This window comes from Drosophila melanogaster, chromosome 2R, assembly GCF_000001215.4.
Source record: "Drosophila melanogaster chromosome 2R".
Taxonomy (NCBI): Eukaryota; Metazoa; Arthropoda; class Insecta; order Diptera; family Drosophilidae; genus Drosophila; species Drosophila melanogaster.
Window position 1 is genome coordinate 15839462 of NT_033778.4, and position 24443 is coordinate 15863904.

Below are 24443 nucleotides of genomic sequence, written 5' to 3' on the forward strand. Positions count from 1 at the left end.
CCGCTGACAGGCTAATGATAGGATGTGTGCCAAAGGACATACAGATTATAGATTGAGCCACTATAATCGATGCGGGAACAGGGTGCTCCAAATATTCAGTTAATTGCGATCCCAGGACTCAATCGCAAACCCCTTTGAAGTGAAATCGAAGTCAAAGAACCCTTGGAAAAGAACATACTTTCTTCGGGATGTGGAAAAGAATACATCTTTTGTTAAAAACGTTTCTATATTAGGCTTTTCTAAGTTTGAAGCTCTGTCATTCATTAGAAAGTTTAAACATTCTTTCTAGCCAGAGAGAAATGTTCTGATTGTCTGTAGTATGTGTAAAAACATGTTGAAAGTTCCTAAGAGGAACTCCAGGGCTTTTTATGCACTTCCAGCAGCAGAGGAACGTACCCAATTCGAAACCCATCTCCTGCAACTCCTTGATCTCACCTCTTCCACTTGTGTGTGACTGTAATTATGGTTTTATGGCTCGCAACGCCTCTGGAAATCGGCCAGCACACATCATAGAATCCAAATCAATTATACGCTTGTCTAGGCCATCGAGCTTCGTCCGCTTCCTGGCCTCCACACCACTTCCTCCTTCAGCTGCTCCTGCTCCTTCAGCTACTACTGGTCCTGATAGCCCGTTGTCGGATGCCAGTTCCCATATCCCAAGTACCAGTCCAGCAAAAGTGTTAAAGTAACCATAAAACTTTGGCACTTCGAATCCGTTCCTGCTTTTCTTGCTTCTGCATTTGCTGTTGCTGCTGCATCGTAATCGTAAAACGCGGAAAGCGTTTGCGTCCGCCGCTCTGCCTGCTAAATGCAATATTTTTACGACCCAGTCCAGTCAATCCCAGAGTTAGTGAGGTCCAAGTCGGATTCCGAGTTGCGATCGCAATCCCAAAAGCCCAGGATGATCATTCAGTTCGTTGGCCCCTTTGGCGGTGGTCGTCTGGATGGCTGGCTAAGTCGGCTGGCTGGCTGGCTGGCGAGGAGCAAAAGTCAAATACGGTAGCTCGACTAATTGAAAAATTAAAGTCTGGCCAAAGTACTTACACCGGGCAGCAGTTGAGGTGGAAACGCCCACCGCCCATTCGTTCATAAATCTTGCGGCATTCCCAGATCCATCTCATCGCTCCCCTTCGATCTGTTTCGAAATGGGGTAACCTTAAGCTAGGTTGCCAGTTTGCCAAGTTGCCAAGTTGGCTAGGTGTGATCGCACACCCCCTTCCGTCGACTTCCACCTCTGAAGATGCCCAAACCAAACCCGCTAATGTGGCAGTCCGCACACCTTGCCAAACACTTTAAAAAGTGAGGGCAAACCTCCCGGCTGCCCAGGCGATTATCGGATCGAAGGTAAACACAGGTTCTGGCCAAGACCCTTTGCCGAATTTGTAATGCTGCCAAAAATCACTTCTGGTTTTTGCCCACCTCGCTGATCGATGTGCGATGATCGGTTTTGGGAGTGTGTATATTTTATATCAGGTACTGAGAAACGAAAAGGTGACATACCCTGTTTATTTAGAGTTATGATACAGCCGCAAAAATTGACACAAATTATGAATTTCAAAGTTAATTTTCATAGCCCTATATATCTTAGAATATATATTAATTCAAACGAACAAGATTTAATCTTTTATTTAAACATTGAAAATATTTTCTACTCGAGATAATTAAAATGGAATACTTTTTCTCTGCACAAACCATTCGCTGAAGATTTAAATATTCCGGTTGAACTTTAAAAGCAGTTTCTTAGACTTTATAAAAGTGCTATTTTAAACTGTGAAACAAACGACTTAAGCTAAGTTGTTGCTCTATATTGTGAACCATAAAATTCTTCTACCAGGTACTCACCAGTCTACAAGTTTGCGATACTTACTTTTCGCTAAACTTGCAGCTGCTAAGACCCCAGATCCGCTGATACCGCGGACCTCCGATCGATCCCCTTTTGGCGTACTTGTAATTTGCTGACGAGCTGGGTGCTCAAGGTGTGCAATCAGCTCCAGTGATCAGGCGAAGGGTTAGGGCTTAATGCTCTCACTGGATCCAGGATAAAAGTGCAGTGCTGCTAAAAATTATAACTACATTAAGTGCAGCAACAAATTGCAGACACTTGGGGCGTTTTAACAATGTCATTTACAGTGAAGGGGGAAGGTGGTGCTGGCCGCTAAGGGGTAGATCAAGAGATCAGGACCCACCCAAGTGCCTAAAAGAGGACTGCGGCACCCGAGCCAACCATAAATTACCCGTTTAATGGACTCGACGCATTGTCGCTGCGAACAAAGCGCTACAAAGCGGTTATAGTCATAGTTTTGGGACTGTGCCCGAGCGAGCGGTTGTGGTGCTGATTTTCTAATTTATTGCCTTATAAACATAATCAAATTCGAATCAAAACAAAACAAAACCGCCACCCCGAACACGCGTCCCGCTGCGTTCGTTGAGGATAATGATGACAGATCCGAGAAGCCAGCAATGGGATGATCGTCAAGGATGCCAAGGATGATCACACCACCATCCCGATGCGGTTTACACATCGCTGAATAGCCGGCTACCCCTGCCCATGGCATATCCATGAACATGAATCCTCGGAAAACCGCACAGATTGCCGTTGTTTTCGAGTTACGCATATGTCACTGTGTTTGGGAATGGTACTCCACCACACTCCATTCCACCGATTGTCCAATTCCTTGTTGGCACAGCAATTGTTACGTGCCATTAACTGCTGACATATCTATCCGCCAGCCGATAATTGATGCGTCCAAGTGCGAAATTCACGGCAGGTGTTGTTTGGATTACCACGAGAGCGAAATCTGGAAGGGATCGAGAGCTCGAGCTCGAAAGGTTGGTCCGCGCATCGCCAGCGGAAACTTTAATGTTCGCACATTTGCAGCTCATCAATTTTCGGCATTATCCCGTCCAGCATCAGTTCATTCAACCTTTCCTCCTGCCATGTCCATGTCCATGTTAGCGCCGTCTTGTTGACTTAATCGCCCCAAAACAATTTGTGCGTTTTTCGGCTGCTCCGCTTCTGACATGGCCTAAACGCTTGTCGCCTAATGACGGGGCAGCTCCAACCGGAGATGGATGCACCTCGAGCTGCTCGTCCTGACCAGGCATCTACAGATGATGATCGGGGGAGGGGAAGGTGGAGCTGCTGCCTGCCTGGTGCCCGCTGCCCACCGCATTATTAAGCCATAAAATTGAAAACTTATTATAATTACATAAACGTACGCCTCAAGCAAACCACGTGATGCACCGAAAAAAAAAACATTTATTTTTCTAATTGGTTTTTTATTTCTATGACATTTTTATTACTGGTATTTTTGTAGTTTAACAAACGAAATGCTACAAATCAACAAATCCACATCTATAGTTTAAACCAGTGATTAAATTTTGAAATGCTTAGTTTTTGCTCTTTGTACATACATACAGTTTTTTTGCGAGTGTTGATATGTGAATCGGTTTTGGGGAAAGAAAGAGGCAGGAACGGGAAGGCTGATGCCTGTGCAGAATGCGCTTTTAACGCGCTCCTTGCAGCCAGTTCGAATTTCGAGGCACACGCATCGCAAAGAATCTGCCGAAACTGCTGCTCGTTAACGAGCAAAGCAGAACAGATTTTTCCATCATTTCTTGAATGCCCGTGGCAAAAGGTATGGCTCGTTTTTCGGGCCCAGTCTGCAGCAAGTTGTCCGCAGCAGTCGTCATTATCGACATTACCATTACCATTAACATTACCATAAAGCAGATCGGCACTAAATTGCTAGCAATTGCATCTGCTACGCTTTAATTAATTACCAGGCAAAAGCTTAAACTTAAATATTTCAATTGTGAGGCACACGTCAAAGCAGACTGGTTTAGAAAATACTGAAAGCTCACCTCGTTTTCAAAGTTCTTGAAACTATTTATTTATACTTTTCTTTCCCTACACGTAGCTAATTAAAATGTTGTATTCGTTTCTGTGTAAATCGGACGCGCCTACAAAAGTATGCATACTCGTTTAGTCTCAATATGGAAATCGAAATCACACAGTCAGCTACGGTTTTTATTTATCTCTCATTCGCACTTAAGTTGATTTCCATTCCCCGTCTCTTCGATCGTGAAACGAATGACGTTGGACACGAACTTGACTTTCACAGAGAGCAGCGTTCTGATTGAATTCCGTGTATGATTGAGAGTTTAGATCGAGACGAAATAGGAATGCGTGCTACTAATTTATATATCACTTCGTAGAGAGAGAGCAGGTGCTTGAAAATATCGGGGTGCTAATGTGAGTGAGTGAGAATGTGTTTGTGAGCAGGTAAAATTGCCTAGCAGTCTCTTATCAGCGAACGGCCGTCGTTTAGGTTGACTTAATCTACTTAATTCCACGCCGCTTACTCAAAGTAAACAAAATATACTCAAGGAATTCTACACTTAATATTATCTATTAAAATACAAACGAGAATTAATTTCAAGTTGGTAACATAATCTAATGTTATGTGAGCAAACATTTTCCATATTTATAATTGTAAAACATTCATTTGATGTGTTTATTTAGAATTAATTTAATAACTTATATAAAAGAATCTTAACAAACGTTTAATTCTTGATTATTACGATGTTTTAGTCTAGCTAGCACCAATGGAAAATTCAGCTGCTCATTAATCTTCGTTAAAAACTTATTTTTATTATTGTCTGCGTTGCTTATTGTCTATCACAGTACTAAGCACTTCACGGGATCTATTTAAGTTATTTCATCTCATTCGAAGTTCATATCTACCCAAATGCACTATTCCTCGGGCTTTCGAACAAAAACCTCCTTCATTTCAACATCAGCCTGGTTTTGAGACTTACTGCGACCCGATCGGAACTGCTCCTCGATCTCCAAGAGCGTTCGACGACGCGTCTCTGGGAGGGCGAGATAAACGAAGATCAGGGCAAACAGAGCCATGACCCCAAAAATGATGAAGCAATTCGACATTCCCAGGTATTCCTTGATGCCGGGATAGGTCTTCAAGACCACGAACGAAATGAACATGCCCACGGCCACGGTGAGTCCTGAAGCGGGCCCTCGAACCTTTTGCGGAAAAAGCTCGGAGATCATAAAGAAGGGCAGGGTGTAAAGACCTAGAGTGCTCAGCACAATGAAGCCCACAATGGCCACCACCGGGAGATATGGGACTTCCTTAAGGATCTCGATTTGGCTATGTCCCGCCAAAAGGAACATGCACACGGACATGCCCAAAGTGGAGATAATCCCTGCCCTTCGGCGACCCCACCACTCCAGGATGTATCCCATGGGGCATGTGGTGATCAAGCGAGCCAAACCAATGAGCACGGCGCACATGAAGGGATCGATTTCGATGCCCGCCTCTTGGGAAATTTGCACGGCGAAGACGATGACCACAAAGATTCCGGTTAGCTGCTGGAAGGCGAACAAGCTCATCAGGATGACCAATGGCTTGTAGACCTCCGGTTCGTGCAGATTACGCCAAAAGGACTCCTTCACCGCGGTGTTCCTTTGCTGCAGGGATTTCTGCAGAAGCTGGAACTCTTCGAGCACTTGGGGATGGGTGATTTCATCTGTGGGAAAAATAATAACATTATACAATCCGTTCTATAAGGTATATTAATCTTCAATTGAAATGACTTTCAGTGGGAACTCCAAGCACTCGAGCGATTTCAATTTTATACGTGGTCCCACAAATGGACTATCATAATTTGATCGCTCGATTTGATAGAAAGCTCCACTTGACTTTGATTTGTTTTGTCATTCAAAAAGTCATTAAAAAAGTATACCTCCCATGGAACGTAATAAATATTCCACAGGCCTTATCTTGTTTCCCATCAAGCTCAACGTCAGCGAAAAACTCACCCGATTTGTTGAATCCACGGAAGTAGTTAAGTGATCTCTTCGCCTCCGTCACACGCTTCTTGGACAGAAGCCAGCAATGACTTTCCGGAAGTGGCAGCACGCAGAGCAGGGCCACCAGCTGGTAGCCACAGCAGATGAGGGCAATCAGTCGGAAATCATCGCGGATGCAGTAACCAATTCCGTAGAGAATCGTTATGCCACCGGCCACTGAAATGGATGTGCCCAGTATAAGACTGCCCCTCGTCTTGGGCACACTGATCTCGGCTGCATAGACTCCTGGTGGCGCACTGGCCAGTCCCATACCAACACCTATGAATATTCAAGCATCAAATAATACTTTTTCTACAGAGATAATAATTGTTAACGGATGTAAGACTTACCCAGCATAAATCGTGAGACAATTAGTTGCCAAAAGAAGGCATTTTGGTCGCTCTCACTGGGTGTGGCCAGCAGAATCCAAGCAAGAATAATCAGTACATTGAGCACTATCAGGGATTTCTTCCTTCCAATCCTGTCAAGCAAGAAACCGGACAGCAAGCCGCCTATAGGAGCGGACAGAGCGTTTACCGATGCGAACCAGGAAGCCTGCGAATCGTTCAGATGCACTGGCTCCGTGGTGTCCTTCAGCTGATGCAGAGTGGCGGTGGGCATGGCCAGGGTCATTCCCGTTGAGAAGACACCCACGTTGGCCAGGATAACAGCGATCACTTGTCGCCGCACTGCTCTTGTCTGTTCGCCAGGCGGAGGAGTCTTCAGCAGACGATCAAGTCCCGAAACGATCCTGGCCTGCTTACCATTGGATTCGCTGCCATTTTGATTGAGGTTCTGATGCTGCTCATCCATTTTATTTGTTGGCGGGCAAAATGTGGCTTATCTCAGCTGAAAAAGAGGAAAACTTTCAATGAGGAATTTTTTGAATTCTTTTACCCCGGCCATTTGCTGGCATTCTCACGGTGGGAAAACACTTCCTGCCCAGATAACTGGCCCTAAGCGAATTATTATGGCCCATGCCCTAACAAAGGCTAATGCAAATTTGCCTCGAAATGCCGTAGTTGCGGGAAAGGCAAACAAACAATTCATCATTTTTGATTACTCATTCGTTGCTTGTCTTTTGCATAAAGCTTAATTTTTACAAGACTAGTATAAACTTTATGGCTTACTATTTACCTAGCTGAGCTGCTTTATAACTTTATAACTAAACAATAGATTACGGCCAGACTTCTCGCGCAATATAATCAAAAGTAACTGGAGGCTCTTGCTATTTAGATTTTAAATCACAAAACGGCATGGTAACCCAAAAACATACTAGTATTATGCAAACATATCAAAGAACAATGAGTATGCATGACTATTAAACTGGATAGTATATCTATGATTACAAACAAGTAAGCATCATCCGATGATAAGAAAATAAACTTGTTCTCCTATTCGAACATAACCGGATTACACCCACGTTCGATTACATCGAATCCAACAGTCACGTGTGTTGTTCCAGAAGGGTATTTGTCAATTCGCTGCGTGCATCTAATGTTCCTGTTTTCTTGTTTATTACTTTTATGATTATGCCTCGAAGATGGCCTTGCCATCGGCAGCTATATAGCTAATACCCGTACCAACAAATAGAAGTGTAGCCGATAAGAAGTGCGGCGATTGTTGACCCTGCTCCCGCGTTGTCCACTGGCGATGGAAAGTGGGACTGGGCCACAGCTGATGGGGGCTGAGTGATCGTTTGTTTTGTGGATCGCAAGTCTGGTGCGCAATGCTTTGATCAATCGATGCCAATTAAGATTCAATGAATCCGCATGGCAAACATTTTCATTCGGCGGGAACACTTACTTCTGGTATGGAGATCTTTCGATTGGATTTTCACTGGATGCTCGAGAACCTGCTGCCCAAAAATCCACGAGGCTGGGAAAAACAGGTTCTGCGACGCTCACCAAAAAAAGATGTCGTGACTCGAGATGTGGATCCACGATCTTAAATCTGAAATGCTACAACACGGTGCGGATCAGAGCGGAGCGAACCCGTCGACGGTAAAGCGCTGGAGCCAACTGAATGCCGCTTGCCACGTTGGAGTCCCCAAACTATACGGATTTCATCGCCGCGCTCTCTCTCACGAACACAGACAGGCGATAAAGCGGCATAGAGTGCTGGTGGTAATACTGCCATCTAGGAACGTCATCCGGCCAATAGATTTGCCTTTATGTGTGTCATGATCGCTTTGATCGCTGATAATGGGCGATACTGCTGATCGGTTTGGACTTCTGAATGGGCATAGGGTTGACAATATGCCGATGCACTTTGTCCTTATCGGCTTGTTGGACACGAAACATTAAGTAACCATTTAACAGCCCATACGCTTGCGATGGTTCATTTGTGGGCCCATCTGGGTGGGTTAAGTCAACCTGTCATATATATAGTATAGTTATTATATCAGCTTATCAGTTTCGACGATTAACTCGCGGTGCGTTCGTCGCCTGGGTGTGTAGGAAATGTTCTCAAGAGGCATTTACAATGGCACAACAACGGACTGCGCAGATTTCAGATTTATCTTATCGAACGAAAGGTCTTTCGTCTTGCCTGCCGTCGTCTTGTCGAGTGCCGTAAAAATGAGACAATACTAATTGGCTTTGCCAAATTGCGTGCCATCAATTGGGCATTAGCAATCACGGGTGATTAGATAGCGATTATTAACGGAGGTGTTAGCAACAAATATTTGCTAGTGGCATCCAAAATGTGTTTCGAAAAACCGTTGACTGTAGCAATTACCTGCTGTCAGCTAGCTTGGAGCGTCGCAGCAGTGAGCAGCTCACAGCGTGCAACATAGCTAATAGCTTTTGTGCGTATGCGATGGGCATCACTGTTTGCTTGCTGCGCTCAATTGGATTCTGATTGATTAATTTCCGATAAGAATAAATGCTTATTGGAAAATATAAGTTTGGAATTTTCATGTATTAAAATTGGTTAAGAAAATACTTTTATTTATTAAAAAAAATTATACATTTCCTTTTTAAGAAGAATAAAATAGCTTAGCCATTTATAATATTTATTTTATATATATATTTCTTTAAATTCATTAAAACTTTATTTTTTAAGTGGCCAATTAGTTTATATTTGTACTTTTATTGTTTCTTGTATTTATTACATTTATTATATCTTCAAACTGTTTCTTATGCTTTTCAAATCGCGCGCGCTTTTACTTTCAGCTCAGTGGAAACCAGAACTTGTTCATTTTTCACAACAAACACAGAACTTGTTCTGGAATTGTGGCGCTCGCCAACTTGGGTCACACTGTGCGAACTCGGGAACGCGTACACAACACAAGGAGCGGAGTGTGCCGAGCAAAAGAAAAAAAGAAAGAAAAAGAAGCGGAAAAGCCACCACCAGAGCGTGGAAGGGAAAAAAACGAAAAGCTGATAGAGGCGCCCACGAAAAACGCACGCAGCCTGCAACATCCAAGGATTCCGGTGCCCAGACCAACGTAGTGTTCCGCCGTGATACAAGCTCCACGGGTCGCTGAGTGCGTGTTGCCCCAGGCTCAGTCACCTGGTCAGGCCGCCCCATCCTCGCCCGCTGCAGTGCAACAGAAAAATCTGCGGGGGATGAGCGCGTTTGTTTTTGGTCAGGTGTGCGATCCCGTAACGAGTGAACAGGAGCTGCAAGGCAGCAGGCTGGGATAAAAGCTCCAGCATCCTTAGCTCCTTGGCTCCTTAGCATAATTTAATTCGCAAAAATCGAAACGAAACCAAACGAAACGAAAGCGAGAAATCGGCTCCTTTGCGAGAGAGAGCCCCCAGTGTATGTGTATGTGTATGTGGCGGTGTGTGCGTGCCCGTGTGCCAGTGTGTGCGTGAGCAGCATCCTGGAAGCCAGAAAAAGACAGGAGAAATAACAAAAATATAAAAACATAGCAGAGGGGCCATCATCCGCATCGCAGCCTCCCTGGGAATGGAGGAATGTCGCTGAGCAGGTGCCAGTGCGACGAGCAGGATCGGAATAAGGATTAGCCAGCGTCCAGCATCCTCCGATGCCACCGCATAGACATAGATACAGATTACAGATACGGATACACACACCCTGCTTTTGTCCAGGCAGCGGCGCATAATGCAGTGATAATATAAACCAGCTCCTCTCGTGTCTCGTGCAATCTCCCAGTCCCCAGTGACAATTAGCTCCATCTCCGTCTCCATATCCATATCCTCCACGGCAAATCAACCCACAGGTCCTGGCTCAAGGATACCCGCACCCACAGCAACAGCCACAATAGCAACACAGGCGACCAGCATCGCAGCATCGCAGATCCCGGAGCGCATCAAGATGACCACGGACTTCCTCTTCCCTAAAATATCGGACTGCTCCTACGTGTCCTGTTACTGGTGATTATATGGCCATTCATGCGAATATACATATATACCCATGCCCATGTCCATGGGCAGGAACAAAAGCAACAGACAACGACAAACGAAAACAACAACAAGAACAAGAGCACCGCACGGAGATGGAAAACTTTTTCATTAGGCAGCCGAAATCATTCACCCAGCCTTCAGCACCTGAATATTAACACGCTGGCAGCGCAGCTCATGGCCAGGATATGTAGGCTACCTCCCAGGGGAACTCCAAAGCTGCGGAGAATACGCCTGAGCCTAATAAACTGAGCACAACAGTGGTCGCTCGCTAGGTGGGACGTTTATTAGGTTCTTCTAGAAGAAGTAACATGTGGAGTCTTCTGACTAAAGTTAAATATCTCAAATGCTATCGTAAGAAAACTCAGATCAAATACGCTAATATAAAATTAAATACAATAATAAATTATATTTGCAATGCATAATCAAAAAATTAAATAGATGTTCTAAACGTGTAATTGAGATTTTAATCTCAAAGATAAAATGTTCAATGATGCATAATTTCTGTAATATTTGAACACAGCCTTCTGCATTATTCATACTGTTCAAATTCATTTATATAATGTTGAACTAGCCTTGCAAAATTGTTTGTACCTAATGATAAACGTTGTCACCTTATCGAGCGACCACTGTTTAGAGCATTAAGCGAACTTAGTGCCCGATGCAAATGATACCCGCTGCCTTGCCCACTTGTGTGAATGATTATCTCATGCCTGGCCAGTCCCGGCGGACGAGCGTTTCTTCTTTTAATTATGTATATTTTATTTTTGTGCGTTATCTCTTTTGGCAACAACATTCGCCGCTCGGCGCTGCCATGTCCTTCGTCCTGTGCCGCCTCCTTTTCGGATGGTTTTCATTATCCCATCGCTTATTTGGTGGCTCCACCTCCTCCTCGTTCGTCGGCGTGCCCCGCTTTGCATTCAAATTCGCTCATTACCCACTCACTCCTGTGTGTCCTGCGACTCCGCATCCTTGCGCCGCCTCCCTTCCACCACTGGCTTCCCGAATTCGAATTCTGCTTCTGAGAATCCTGATGCGGCGCCGTTTGGCGCTGCGCAGCTCTAGAAATTAGGTCAAACGGTCATGTCTGCCAACAAGAAAAGCGTGCCACTGTGTTGGTGGTCGCTGTATCTGTGTGAGTGTGCGGTAGGACGGGCGCAGGATGGGGGTTCGTTTTTATGGCCACATGCGAGAGGCGCGTTTCGACTATAAAACAAACGACCGACCAACAACAAAAACATTCGAAAAACCAAAGCAAAAATTGAACAATACATACTACATACTATAATACTTTATAATATACATACATATTGTATGTACTTATGTATGTGCTATGTGGCATTTTCCTGTGTTGATGCAATATTTAAAATGCTAATTGCAAAAATGGCGGCAATGGCGGCGACGAGAACTAAGTAATGGCAACTTGGCAGGCGGTCGGTCCCCCGATGAATTGGCGGCGGGGACTTGTTTATCCTGGCGCGTGATATGAGTTTTATGTTCTGCCACCCACACACCCGCGCACACACGAATGTAAAAAAAAAAGCGGCAAAAAATAACAAGTAAAAGGCGCAGAACATAAAAAAGTTTTTACACACGCATACCCATTTACATGGCCAGATAAAATGTCGTTGCGTTCTCTGACCTCATACCACCCAACATTCAGCCTTCTAACCGCCCATCCGGCCAGCCCCCTTCCCCCTTCTCCCGCAGGACATGTTCATTGATTAATTCGCAACTGCTCGCGCACTCACATTTGCACTCAGATTCATCTCTCCTTCCAGGAAAACTCTGGAAAACCCACCGCTCTCGTTTGCCTCGCTTTCGTCGGCATATACACCACAGCAGCGCCATCTATGGGTCGCGTGTTGCAGCGGCTCGCAAGTTTTAGACACTGTCTTTTAGCTTTTGCGCCATTGCGCACTCATAAATAGATAGTTTTGAAACATATTTCAAATAAATATAATTGTTCATATTATTAGGAATTTGTTGGCTTTTGGGGTCGTTAAAATTCCCAGCGAAATATCCTTTTCTTGCCTTCTTATTTAAAGGATTCACAGGTAAATGGCAATGGCGCGATTTCTTTGTGTTTGCGTTTGAGCAAGTCACTCAAATTGGGCCTTGGCTTAAACCAGCCCACCACCAACAGAATAACGCCAGCTCACGATATTGCCGGGAGCCACTTTCAGTCTCGACTTTTGACCGCGCCACTTGAGTGGGCTGTGCCACCTGCCTCTTGCCTCTTTCCTCTTGCCTCCTTCCATGCGAACAATTTAGAGCACCCAATCCACCACCCCCTCGAGTCCTTGTTATACCTGTTACTGTTGATATGGCTGCCTTTGTTGTGCCACCTAGTTTAATGCCCCACTCACATGCACCTGAGGCCGCCAACATGCGAGCAACATTGTGTGGCAGCCGAATTGATTGGAATTTATTTGAAAGAGCCATAAACACTGAACTAGCAAGAGGCACGGGCCAAGAGTCAGCCGCGTGCCAAGCAAAATCGATTATTATAATGCCAACGAGGCGGCCTGTTGCTGATAAGGATTAGCATCAGTTAAGCCACTTGACATTTCGTGCAGGGATTAGCCCCGAACTGGAACTCGGACTGTGACTGGGACTTAATCTCGCTCTTGAGCATCTTGCATCTATCGATTAGTAAGCCCCCCGCTTTTCCCCTGCAGCGAGGAGAACGTGTGGAAGCTCTGCGAGCAGGTGAAGCGGACGCGGCCGGAGGAGCTGTCCAAGTGCTACGCCGTCTTCGTTTCCAACGAGGGTCGCACCGTGCCCCTGTGGCGCCAGAAAGCAGGACGCGGCGACGATCAAGTTGTGATATGGGTAAGTGGATGAACCATTATTACCACAATGTTAAGAACAGAAACTACCATATTAGAAAGTTATATGTAAAACTATGTGATGCATGGATAAACTATGATTTAATATGTATTTCATCACGTTGCCTTTTAGGACTACCACGTCTTCTTCATACACAATCCCTTGCTGAATCGCTGTTTGGTGTTCGATCTGGACACCACACTGCCCTTTCCCACATATTTTCACAAGTACGTGACGGAGACGTTCCGCTCCGATCTGGCCCTGCGTCCGGAGCACCACAGGTAAGTCACTTTAAGGATGCCGAAGAGAGTGTGATCATCAGTTTTGTGTATTTGTTAAACAGATTCTTTAGAGTCATACCCGCAGACACATATCTCATTGAGTTCTCGTCGGATCGGCGTCACATGCGTCGGCCGGATGGCAGTTGGATCAAGCCACCGCCCTCCTATCCACCTATACTCTCCAATTGTACGTATTTAGGTTGACAATCTATGGATATGCGACTAATATGCGTCTCTACCAATAGCGAATATGCACTGTCTAGGAGACTTTATCTGCATGAGTGCAGGAAAAGGTCCAGGATCGGTCTACAGCCTGTCGGAGTTCGTGCAAAACTTCTACAAATCGCCACATGTGATGGCGCAGAACAACAAGTAGATGGAGGGCCAGGGGATCTAGAATGCCGAATCGTGCATCCGAAGCATCCAACAGCCCACAGATGCAGAACGCATCCAGCAACTCAACCACATCCAAATGCAAATACAAATCCGTATCGAAATCGTTTTGTCGTTGTCGTTACCAGACAGTTAATTACCAATTGCATACATATACATACATACATATACACGCGAACATATAAATATATTTATGATAATGTATTTTTGTATTCAGGTTAACAGAGATCAAGTGCAGAAGACGGTTAAAACGCTGGCGCCACGCAGCTCTTGGCGTTCATATGCATTAAACTTCAATTCTAAAGAAATTATAAATCTAATTATACATTTTTTATTGTACGTATTGTATTGTATTTTATAAAGCAACCACCACACATACATACATACATATATGATAGCCTAGGGCAGAGATGAGATTATTATTCGTTATATCCTCCGTGTACTTTTTGTAACTCTAAGCCTAAGCGAAATGGAAAAGCACCAAGGCGGCCGGCGGACATCTGATCGCATATGCGCCGTTCCACCATATTTATGGATGTGGATCTACTACCACTTTGCATACTACGCTACGCTCTCGTTTATGTAATTCCATTTTTGGCTAGGCTCAAAGCTAACCCATGCCTAACTGTAACTTACACTCTACTCTAAACTCACGTTAGTCTCGTCTCCAAGCGAAATTGAAATCGAATTCGAATTCGAGGCGAATAATTGCATTAAAGCTTGTTAACTTGTTTTATCGTACTTACACTAATTACGTACTCGTACCGCAATTATAATTGTAATTCGAATATTATCTACTTTGTATACAACGGAAAGCAAATCGATGCTAATCGAATCGAATCGATGATAATACTAATAATGTATTGTATTGTATTGTATTGTATGTTTGTATCTAGCTAGTTTTTGTACGGTTTGTATGCCCGAGGATCCCCAGCCGAATCCACATTAGAGTACCCACACCCGATCCGGAAATACGAACCCCGCTTAGCGTTGATTTCGATATACTTATCGTATCGTTTCCCCTTCGATTAATGACTTGTGACGCGCAAAGACTGATTCATTATACGCCCTACGGTAGCTGCAGCTCCTCTTCAAATGCCTCCTCGTGTTTTATAAATGCCCAGTCCCTCGAGTGTCCCTGTAGACTTTTTTCGATTGTTTATTGTTCGGCTTCCAACCTTTAGACTCGGATTAGTTAACGAAACTCGCATTTATTTATGATTCTCTGGCTTACACATTGATTTTTGATTCGTATAGAGAGGTTTTTACTCGATTTGTACTTGTATGGGGTATACCATAAAGACATTTGAATATCTAGATCATAAACGAGAATGTATAAAAATAAATGCTGTGCAAAAGTCTCAAAGTTAAACCTAAACTCTTAATTATACAACTATAGCAAGCAACCAAAAACTCGAAACGTTTATTAATGTTCTCAAAGTATCTGCGAATAGATAGATACTTATACATATATTTATGAGTTTTACTTATCGATGGCAATCTTTCGTCCATCGACAATTGTTTATCGCTAAAAAGAACACCAAGCAAGCGATTGCATTATGTGTGTAAAAATCAATTATAATTAGACACATAGATAGAGCATACTTATCGTGTAACTAAGCATATGCGCCACTCTTTTTCTCTTCCAATTTTCTACTACCACCCGATAACATGGCATATTAACAATATTGGGCATCTTGCGCAAAATATATAGATATTTAACGGGCAGATATATATATATATATATATATATATATATATATATATATAGCTATAAGCTAAGCATTAAGTTTTGGCGCCAGCGTGAAAACTGAGCGTCTTTTTACTCTTTTTTACATAAGTATTTATATTTAACTGAACAAAATCACAACTGAGCATAAAAACGCAAAGAATGGTAAAAATGGAGCCACCTTTGATTCAGACTCATCTGCATGCAACGGGAAGTCAACCTCCGATAGCAGGCCAGATCAGGACAGAGTACCACTTCATCTTCCTCCTCCATCCGGAATCCGCTTTCAAACCCATTAGCTGCAAGTGGTTTCAAATCCATGGGTTGTCCTTCGCTAAACCCTCCAAAATGCATCCCGCACACATTAGTTGAGAACTAAGATTACGACAGATTCCCTGCTTTATTGGCCTACGTCTTTGTTAATCTATTTAACTCTCGATTATCTAACGTACCAACTATCGATCGATCTTTTGATTGTTATTGTAAAATATTTTTGCAAATTCCCTAGTATTTATACGTGCATACATAAAGCAAGCTAGCAAAACCAATGTCAAACCAAGTGTAATAACAACATTCAATTTATGGATCAATGAATTATGATTGTTCTCTCAATTCTGCAAATGTGAAGCGCTAATGGAAAATCAATATGAATACCACTTAAATTAAAAATACCGATCAATAAAATATTCTTGAAATTGCATTTTAAACAAAGCGTATTTATTCTTTTCCCATCGCTTTTTGTCATTGTTTTTGGAAAAGTTTACAAGACTAATAAATAAATGATTGATCAATATGATATATTGAGATCCTGACATCCTAGTCAGACGCTTCCTTATGCCTGTTACATACTTTTCAACGATTTTATAAATATCAAAAAAATATTTTGCAGAAATGCTGTCGTGACAGTTTATAAAGGTTTGTTGGCGTTAGAGTTTGTTTGTGGCAACATTAATTGCGCTGCGTCTATGCCTTCGATCAGATATCATTCGTCCGCGTTCGACGTCGGAAGCTTTTCAGTTATGGCGATGAATTTGGAAAATATCGTCAATCAGGCCACCGCCCAATACGTGAAAATTAAAGAGCACCGCGAGCCGTACACCGCCCACTATAACGCCTTAAAGGATAAGGTGTACTCGGAGTGGAAGAGTTCTGCAGTTCTAGGCAAGCTGCTCAAGGGAAGCACACTTTGCGGTATGTGATACTCGTCTATTAGCCCCTCCATTCTCCAATGCCACGTGTAGTGAGTGAAAAAACGAAAGAGAATGAGTCGGCTGTTAATCGGAAGTAAAGTACCAGCAAAGTCAATACCAATAAAAAGTGCAATGTGTGTATGCGTTTCGAAACTGCCACCGGAAAAGTGCTATTTTATTAGATTATTCAGACTTTCGTCGCTAGTTTCCCAGAATACAAGCTGTATTCGAAATCCTTCAGTAAATAAAGTTCATTTATACCTTAGCTGGTTGATAGAATCATTAATTGCAAGAAAGACTACAATATAAACTGTTTAGGTGGATATGGAGATAAGCTCAAGGTATCAATTCCCGATGAGTTTGACTTGTTGATCCATTTGGTGTTTCCCGAAAATGACAAGATCATTGTCAAGGCCGATGCGAGTAAGCCAGGTGAGATGAAAACTGACATACAATTATACTCGTTAAGCGGAACAATGCCGTTTTGGATAGGCAATGTCATTCTGGACATGACCAAGGTGATGGAGATTATCGGGAGTCAGGAGCACAACAAGCCAGTGTTTGATCGTCTCCAGAAAATCGTGAACAACAAAAAGCAGCTGCTGGAGGACAAGCTGAACAGCTTCCTAGAGAGCATAATGACCCAGACGCTCAACAAAATGGGCAATCAGATCGAGGTGGCAGGCAGGATTTCGCACCTTCAATACAAAAAGTGCGGCCCCGCTCACACGATCTTTGTGAAGGGATCTTGCAAGTACTCCGTGGACTTTGTTCCGGCCATTAGGCTTTCAGCAGCACAAGTGGTCTTGGCTCCGGAGCAAAGGATACATTTTGGTGAAACGCTCTACTGGGATGCCATACCGAAGCCCATGAAGCCAGCCAAAACTGATAACACATCCTTCACATCGTCCTTTTATGAGGCAGAGCGCAGACTACTATACGGCAAGCAGTTCCTCAAGCCCGCCATCCGCCTGATGAAGCAGAACCGAAATGTAAAAAATAAGGCCAACCTGAAGAGCTACCACATCAAGACGTTATTCCTGTGGCAGGTTATTCAACAGGATCCCAGTTACTGGAGTAATTCACCAAAAGATATATTTATCGAGGTGAATGATGATTTTGTGATGTCCACTGCTAACGTTCTATCATTACAGATGTTGGGCAAATTGGCGGACTCACTAGCTTTGACGCCGAAGAAGGGTAAGCTCCCCTTTTTCTGGGACCCCAAACTAGACATGTTTGCCCAGTTAACCGATTCCCAGCGAACGGATTTGTACAACCACTTCAGGAAGTGCGAGTACACCTTTCGCAAAGACAATGGAAATGTGAATGACTGCACCGAAAACAATGTGCATAGCTCTTTTAGTAAGAACACCACATACAAATTGTAACAATTGTTATTAAAGATTCATGTTAAGCAAAATAAACCTATTAAAAACGAAGTGGCCTCAAGCTTCGATCCTCAACCTAATCCAAATACAATACTTCATGAACAAGAGAAATTCCAAATTCCACTAAACAGGAGAAGCGGATGGCTAAGATGGAGTTGAATCCCCTCAAACAAAAAACACAGCAGAAACAGGCGAAACTTAATCGTACCTGAAGTGTTGGCGGTCATCTGTGAGTTGAAAGAGTTTTATTAACAGCAAAATGAAAATAAGTTTGATCTTAAACGTTCGATCTTAAGTCTAGTCCATGCCTCCGATGGCCGGGTGATGTGGTCGTCGTTGTTAAGTCGCTGGTGCTCTTACAAGCCGCCTCCGGATCGGTCCACGCTGATCTGCTTCAGATTGGCCGCCTCGTGCTTCTGCTCCTCCAGCTCGGCCATGCGCGCAAATCGGGAGTAGGCCACGTCGCCCGTTTTGATGGCCGACATCATCTGGAATTTTAAATTAATTTAAAATTTGTACGTGTAACTTATTTGCCGATTTGTTAAACCCATCTTATGTGTCTTTCACTTTTATAAAATTTACTATGTGCCATTAAATAGATTTTTTGGTCCTGGGAATGCTTCCAGTTTCCCAAGGTTTGAGATATTCTCTTATATCCCTAGCTCACCTGAAGGTATTCGTCCAGTTCCACCTGGCCGTTCATGTTGGTATCGATCTCGCGCAGGATTTCGTGCAGCTGCTCGCCAGAGACGTCGCCATCGCCGAAGCTCTTGAGAGCGCGACGGATATCGTTGATGGAAACGTAGCCCTTCTTGTCTTTGTCGATCAGCTGGAAGCGCTTGATGTATGTCTGGATCTCCTCCTTGGACAGCTTGATGGGTATGCGCTCCTTGGAGGTGCGGTTGACCGAGTGTCCCATCTCGTTGGCCAGGAACTCAGTGGCGTGCTTAATCTGGCGCTCCTTCTCGTCCTTGGACCAGCCCAGCTCCTCGCCCATGATGTCAACGATCACTGGCAGCGCCTCCTGTGCTGCCTGCACATTGAGGAAGGCCAGTCGCAGGCGACGGGCGATCATATCGACAGCGGTACAGGCGTACTCTCGCACTCCGTACCGGATCTCGGCATCGATGTATGGGAACTCGGGGTGGATGCGGTTACCAATGATGGGCCAACGCTTGCCGGTCAACGAAGCCATTTTGGACACGGCGAAGGCGCGGTCACCGTACGACTTGGCCAGATGTTGGGCCACCTCGCACTCAAGTCCGAAGTCCTGCACCAAACGGATGTACATGGTCGGGGTCCAGCCCTGGCCGCCTTCGATCTTCAGATAGGAGGTGACTGCCTCGGCGCGCTCTGGCTTTAAGTTGCAGGCTGCAAATACGTGGATAAGGTCATGATACGTTTACAACCGATTATAAGGAAGTCAACTGATAACTTATCTTAGTTCCTATCTTATGGTATCAGAATTAAAAATGAGTAAGACAGAAATTTATCTATTTCCGGCCCACTAGACAGCCATCATAAAATTAGTCAAGTCAAGTGAACTAGTGGACTCACCCTTGATAGCCGCGTCGATGGTGTGCTCGGCCATGGCCCTGTAGGTGGTCCACTTGCCGCCAGCGATGGTGATGAGATTGGAGGGGCTGACGTGGACGATGTGGTTGCGGGCCAGGGACTGGGTGTCGTCCTTGTTGGGATCGGAGACCAGAGGGCGGATGCCGCTCCATGCGGAGAGCACATCGCCACGGCGCACCTCCACATCCGCATTCAGATAGTTCTTGATCTCGTTGAGGATAAACTGGATCTCGTCCTCGGTGGGCGTTGGATTGTGGGTGATTTCGCAGGGCAGGTCGGTGGTGCCGGCAATCGTCTGCCTCTGCCAGGGCAGGAAGAAGATGACGCGGCCGTCGGAAGTGGAGGGATCCAGCAGACCCATCTGATCGGGGCTATAGTAGCCAGGCAGTACGATATGAACTCCGGAACTGGGGCAGCAGATGCTCTTCACCGTGGGGTTGTCCATCTTGCGGATGGAGTCCGTGAAGGGACCGGCGGCATTAACAATGCACTTGGCCTTCACGGTGAACTCCTTGCCGGAGATATGGTCCTTGACCTTGGCTCCGCACAGCACCTGTTTGCCAGTGCCGTCGTCCTTCTTCAGCAGCTCCTTCACCTCCACGTGATTGCACACAGTGGCACCGTGACGAGCGGCAGTCAGCGCCACCGCCAGACACATCCTGGCATCATCCTGCTGGCCATCATAGTAGACGATAGCGCCGCACAGCTTGTCCTTCTTGAGCATGGGGAACAGTTCGAGGGCATCCTTCTTGGAGAGGTAGTACGAGCTTTTCACATTGCGATCGCCGGCCACCAGATCGTAGGCCTTGATGCCCACCCAGTAGTAAGGAACCTGCCACCATCTGGGGATGCAGAATTATCTGGTTAGCAAAATCCCAGATATGGAGCAGATGTAATGTTTCAATTTACGTGTAAACTGGCAGCATGATGGGCAGAGGGTGGGTCAAGTGGGGCGCCGATTCGAGCATGGTGGCGCGCTCAGCCAGCGCCTCCTTCACCATGCGGTACTGCTCTAGATCTAGCTAAGATGGCAGTCGATAGTTAGCACTCTACAATGGGGGATGTTCTAGCCGAAGGTCTAGAGTTTGATAACTTACGCCCAAAATGGCCTTCTGCAGATATCGCACTCCGCCATGGATAAGTTTCGTGGATCTCGAGGAAGTTCCGCTGGCAAAGTCATCCAGCTCCACCAGGGCGGTCTTAAGACCTTTTATTGGAAGAAAGGACAAAACGTTTGTTAAAAGGCATTTCCAGGCGGAAAGAATCCTCTGCCACTTACCCCTTGTAACCGAGTCGAGAGCACATCCAGCTCCCGTGGCTCCTCCGCCGATGATCAGCACGTCGAACTCCTCGCCGCTCATCAGGGATTTGATCTGATCCGCTCGCGGGGGCAGCGTGCGCTTCCTTTTCGGCGGCACGGTGGCATTGTTAACCTAGTCGGTGGATACGGGATTGGAATAGAGTGATTAACGTGCATACAGAGGACCTTCAAGGACTGCGTACCACATGGGGGGTGTTCCAGCGATCCAGGGTGTACGAGGCCAGGACGGAACCAACACAGGCGCTAGCGGCTGTTACGCCGAACTTGAACATTCGCGAGGTCATCTCGGTGATCTCTCACGAAACTATATTGAAACGATCGAGTATTATATTGGGCTGCAAAGGTACAAAGCATTCGCAATCAATTTAACTTATTTTTAGTGCGCCCCAGCTCATAAGTATGCAATAAAAACGAACACGGATGATGTCCACAGAATGCACAGATTCAAATTCCTGACTTGGTAGGATACAAATTCTTTTGTTTATAAAAGGATGGAAAATTTTCACTTGAGATACCAATTATTGTCTTCATGAATTGTATATTTATTTATAGAATATTTTCAGTATTCTTAGATTAAAATTGTTTTTAAATATTGTTCTACGATTGCCCTAAATATTGCACAATTACTATTATTAAACATACATTTTTTCAAAAATAAAACCACTTGTATGAAAATAACTTTAATAGAATGTTACGAAGTTGAATAATTAGCTCTGTAGTAAGGATTCCATAATTGAGAGCACTATTTGATATTGTCGTGACACAGCTAGTTGCGAATCTTCAACTTAAAACTTGTTTTACAAATATCTCTCTTTGGTCTCTAGGAATTTGATGATATCACAAACACCATAAAATCTGGCATTAAACAGCAAATTAAGTTCCGAATTATTTTGCACTCTCTCTCATTTGCTCTCTCTCGCTTATATATCCAATGGCTCTCTGCCGCGCTTTTTTACAGCTGATGCGAGCTTTTGCGTAAAGCTTTTGGCCAACTATCGTTCAATCGGAATCCGAATGTGTGTTAAATCAATACTGCGGCGGCCAGATAATGATACAGATATGAAACTTGGGATCCGGAATACTGGACACAAAACAGAACGTAATCCGCACAGCTGCGTGCTGGACGCACTATTTGAGTGACTCAAAACCGATTCGTTTTTCGTTTTGATTCGATCCAATCCAATCCAACCCGATTCGAGTAGAATCGTGACCATGTTTACCTTTGCGCCTCAGCAACAGACTGAATGCGAAACACAGAAAAGCCGAAGTCGCCCGATTTCCGACCAGCGAGAATTGGAATGAGTATGCCAATGGCAATGCGAACGGAACGATTTTAGCGGCGGCCGTAATGGCATGTGAAAATGATTACATCAGAGTTTGAGTCACTTTTCCGCGACACTCGCCGTCGTTTTGCCGCTACCCGCATCCGCACTCGGCCAAGGCAAATCGGTTATTGAGCTCACCTAGTGCTCTGGATGCTATCTGATCCGATTCCGAATCCGAATTCGATTCCGGGCCTGGAACTGATGACCTGAGAACTGGTAGCGAGTCTCGTCCGTTTGGTTTGCCAGTTGCTGTTGCTCTGCGAAAACTGCACTGCATGCAGCTTTTTTTCCGCTCGAGAAAACTTTTGCTGCACTTCGTTGTGGCTCGTGCTCGGCGCCATCAGCTGTTGTGCCACGCCCTCCCACCCATCCGCCCCGTTTTGGCCCGGCTAATTAGCGAATTGGCAGATCTCAAGATGCTAGATAGACTCTCGTGCTGCGCAGCAGCTACTTGTTCTCGATTTTCCTTTTTTGCAATATCACGGTAATATCCTTAGTTTTGTCGTTTCCTAATGCATATGGGATAAATTAGTTTTGATTTGAGTACCAAGTGGTTTGGAATATCGAGCATTCTTATTTTTTGTGCAAACAGTAGTTTTTGACACTTAACCAGAATTAATTCAATTTTCACAAGCATCCTTAATCACTTCACCATAAATAAATATAGTTAAATGTAGGCAATTATGTCAGTACAGCCAACAATTTTCTCATTTCAACACTATTTACACATGCCGTATTTTATTTTGAAAAGTGTTATCCAAGAATGCGATAAGCATTAGTTTTTTTTATACAAGTTTATTCTGTGTCACAAATTGTTTCATCGAAAATTAAGCAAAATACCCGACGGATATATGTACATATTTATGTGGCTATAAACCGATCTCTATATAGGTGGCTTTCAAAAACCCCCCGCACATTTGCTTGTCTTTGTCTTTCTACCTCGTTTTTGGCACCTGCGAGATGCGCCCACGTTGTGTTCGCAGCGAATTTGTTCTGTAACTGGCGGCGGTCGGGCAGCGTATCTGATATTTTTATTGTTTCGCGCTCTTCGCTCGGCAGATTCAGATTATTCAATTATGCGGCGAGTGCTGCTGATAGGAACGCGGGCCAGCAAGGCTGCTCTTCCGTGAATTTCCACGGCTCGCCATCGAAATCGATTCGGGAACTAACCGCCTGATAAGAGAGGCCATTTCACAAGTGCCTCACGCGTTTCGAGGGCACCCGGCTTATGAATGAATCACATATGGATACGACCGGTCCATGGGGCGTATGAATATGTAGTATCTTTGTTGCGAGGGGAGGGTTAGACACATTTGACTGTGCTCTCGATCGGCTGACTGGCTGGCCGATTCCGCAGACAGAGAGCAGACGGAGCAGAAGACTTAAGTACGGACGGACTGCGTCATCGTACACGAGATGGCCTGGGTTAGGTAGGTCAGTTTCACTTGCGCAATTGGGCAAGAACTTTCCATCGCTATTTATATATATGGGCGGCCAGATCCGCCGATTTGGCGATCGGGATCCTACGAACAGCAGTGCTAAGTACAGACCTACAAACGACCTTGGCATTCCCAAATTAAAACGTCTGGCTAATTGTGCCGAAAGCGCACTTATCACGCCGCCTGTAACTGATACAAAGTATCCAACGTCTTTGTTGGAGCACCGACGGAGCACCTAACACGCATCCGTGGCGTGTAGAGCGCTCCGCCCACGTTGGAACATAATATTATATTGTAGTATTTGCACAAATGCCAGCGAAAGACGTCGCCGTAGACGTATTCCTACACACATGTATGCCATATAGTGTAGTGTATATATTTTAAAGATCGTCGGCGTCGCCAGTCGACGTATCTCTATCTGCCGATGTCGGCGACGACGCGTTGTTTGCTAGCACGTGAACATTATCAATGGATGCGGCGGACATGGCGGGGTAATTTGACTTTGCCGCGACCAGAACAACAAATCAACCAGATAGGGTTGGGCCGGCACCAGTGGAGGTTTCTACGTGGAGCTTGCCCTCCACTGAAGGTGCCACTACCTGACCCCCAAAAGTATCCAGCATAATCACAAGCACCTAAAAAGCGCAACTCTAAGACTTTGGAATGCCCTACACCTATTCAGCACCACTTTATCACTCAGAATAGTCGTTTCAATTCCATCA

At 44.8% G+C, this 24443-nt stretch overlaps 4 protein-coding genes across 12 annotated transcripts in view, besides 1 other annotated feature; 2 read left to right on the forward strand and 2 right to left on the reverse strand.

Moving 5' to 3' along the window:
- Positions 1–16184, forward strand: part of tun (tungus) — a 61646-nt gene extending 45462 nt beyond the window's left edge. The window contains exons 2-6 of one of the 4 annotated variants that reach the window (NM_001299539.1): positions 9049–10218; positions 12927–13080; positions 13210–13358; positions 13421–13545; positions 13604–14128. In NM_001299539.1, the coding sequence (NP_001286468.1) occupies positions 10160–10218; positions 12927–13080; positions 13210–13358; positions 13421–13545; positions 13604–13734 (618 nt within the window). In that variant the 5' untranslated portion in view covers positions 9049–10159 and the 3' untranslated portion in view covers positions 13735–14128. Of the gene's footprint in view, positions 1–9048; positions 10219–12926; positions 13081–13209; positions 13359–13420; positions 13546–13603 lie in introns of those variants that run through there. The other 3 variants (NM_001259422.2, NM_001259423.2, NM_137217.3) reach the window with 3 other exon arrangements.
- On the reverse strand, positions 3299–7901 carry CG8249 (uncharacterized protein). Of its 3 annotated transcripts, NM_001259420.2 has the most exons (5): positions 7679–7901; positions 7456–7604; positions 6223–6721; positions 5843–6151; positions 4637–5550 (listed from the first exon to the last, which is right to left on the reverse strand). In NM_001259420.2, exons 3-5 carry the CDS (start codon positions 6683–6685, stop codon positions 4757–4759), a joined length of 1566 nt encoding a protein of 521 aa, NP_001246349.1. In that variant the 5' UTR covers positions 6686–6721; positions 7456–7604; positions 7679–7901; the 3' UTR covers positions 4637–4756. The 3 variants fall into 3 exon arrangements, with proteins under 3 accessions (NP_001246350.1, NP_001246349.1, NP_611060.2); NM_001259421.2 differs by lacking the exon at positions 7456–7604 and having other exon boundaries at positions 3299–5550; NM_137216.4 differs by lacking the exon at positions 7456–7604.
- A 118-nt stretch (positions 16185–16302) lies between the features above and the next one.
- Positions 16303–16344: a mobile genetic element.
- A 155-nt stretch (positions 16345–16499) lies between these two features.
- Positions 16500–18061, forward strand: cGlr1 (cGAS-like receptor 1; the record flags this gene model as incomplete). The annotated part of the gene is made up of 4 exons (NM_176180.2): positions 16500–16671; positions 16989–17102; positions 17163–17776; positions 17825–18061. 4 exons carry the CDS (start codon positions 16500–16502, stop codon positions 18059–18061), a joined length of 1137 nt encoding a protein of 378 aa, NP_788360.2.
- Positions 18062–18290: 229 nt separating this feature from the next.
- On the reverse strand, positions 18291–23294 carry Gpo1 (Glycerophosphate oxidase 1). Of its 4 annotated transcripts, none has more exons than NM_137219.3 (8): positions 23222–23294; positions 21140–21292; positions 20916–21069; positions 20734–20843; positions 20546–20658; positions 19619–20478; positions 18729–19432; positions 18291–18549 (listed from the first exon to the last, which is right to left on the reverse strand). In NM_137219.3, exons 2-8 carry the CDS (start codon positions 21239–21241, stop codon positions 18418–18420), a joined length of 2175 nt encoding a protein of 724 aa, NP_611063.1. In that variant the 5' UTR covers positions 21242–21292; positions 23222–23294; the 3' UTR covers positions 18291–18417. The 4 variants fall into 4 exon arrangements, with proteins under 4 accessions (NP_611063.1, NP_725496.1, NP_725495.1 ...); NM_166119.2 differs by lacking the exon at positions 23222–23294 and adding an exon at positions 22421–22559; NM_166118.2 differs by lacking the exon at positions 23222–23294 and adding an exon at positions 22178–22257.
- Between the last annotated feature and the right edge of the window lie 1149 nt (positions 23295–24443).

Excerpts from the sequence above, each read along its gene's own strand:
- CG8249 (NM_001259421.2), bottom strand. The coding sequence starts at position 6,685 with ATGGATGAGCAGCATCAGAACCTCAATCAAAATGGCAGCGAATCCAAT. Across the intron at positions 6,152-6,222 it reads TGTCTCACGATTTATGCTGG|GTGTTGGTATGGGACTGGCC; the intron begins GTAAGTCTTACA and ends GAATATTCATAG. Across the intron at positions 5,551-5,842 it reads CCGTGGATTCAACAAATCGG|ATGAAATCACCCATCCCCAA; the intron begins GTGAGTTTTTCG and ends TTTTTCCCACAG.
- Gpo1 (NM_137219.3), bottom strand. The coding sequence starts at position 21,241 with ATGACCTCGCGAATGTTCAAGTTCGGCGTAACAGCCGCTAGCGCCTGT. Across the intron at positions 20,659-20,733 it reads TGCAGAAGGCCATTTTGGGC|CTAGATCTAGAGCAGTACCG; the intron begins GTAAGTTATCAA and ends CTGCCATCTTAG. Across the intron at positions 20,479-20,545 it reads ATCATGCTGCCAGTTTACAC|ATGGTGGCAGGTTCCTTACT; the intron begins GTAAATTGAAAC and ends CTGCATCCCCAG.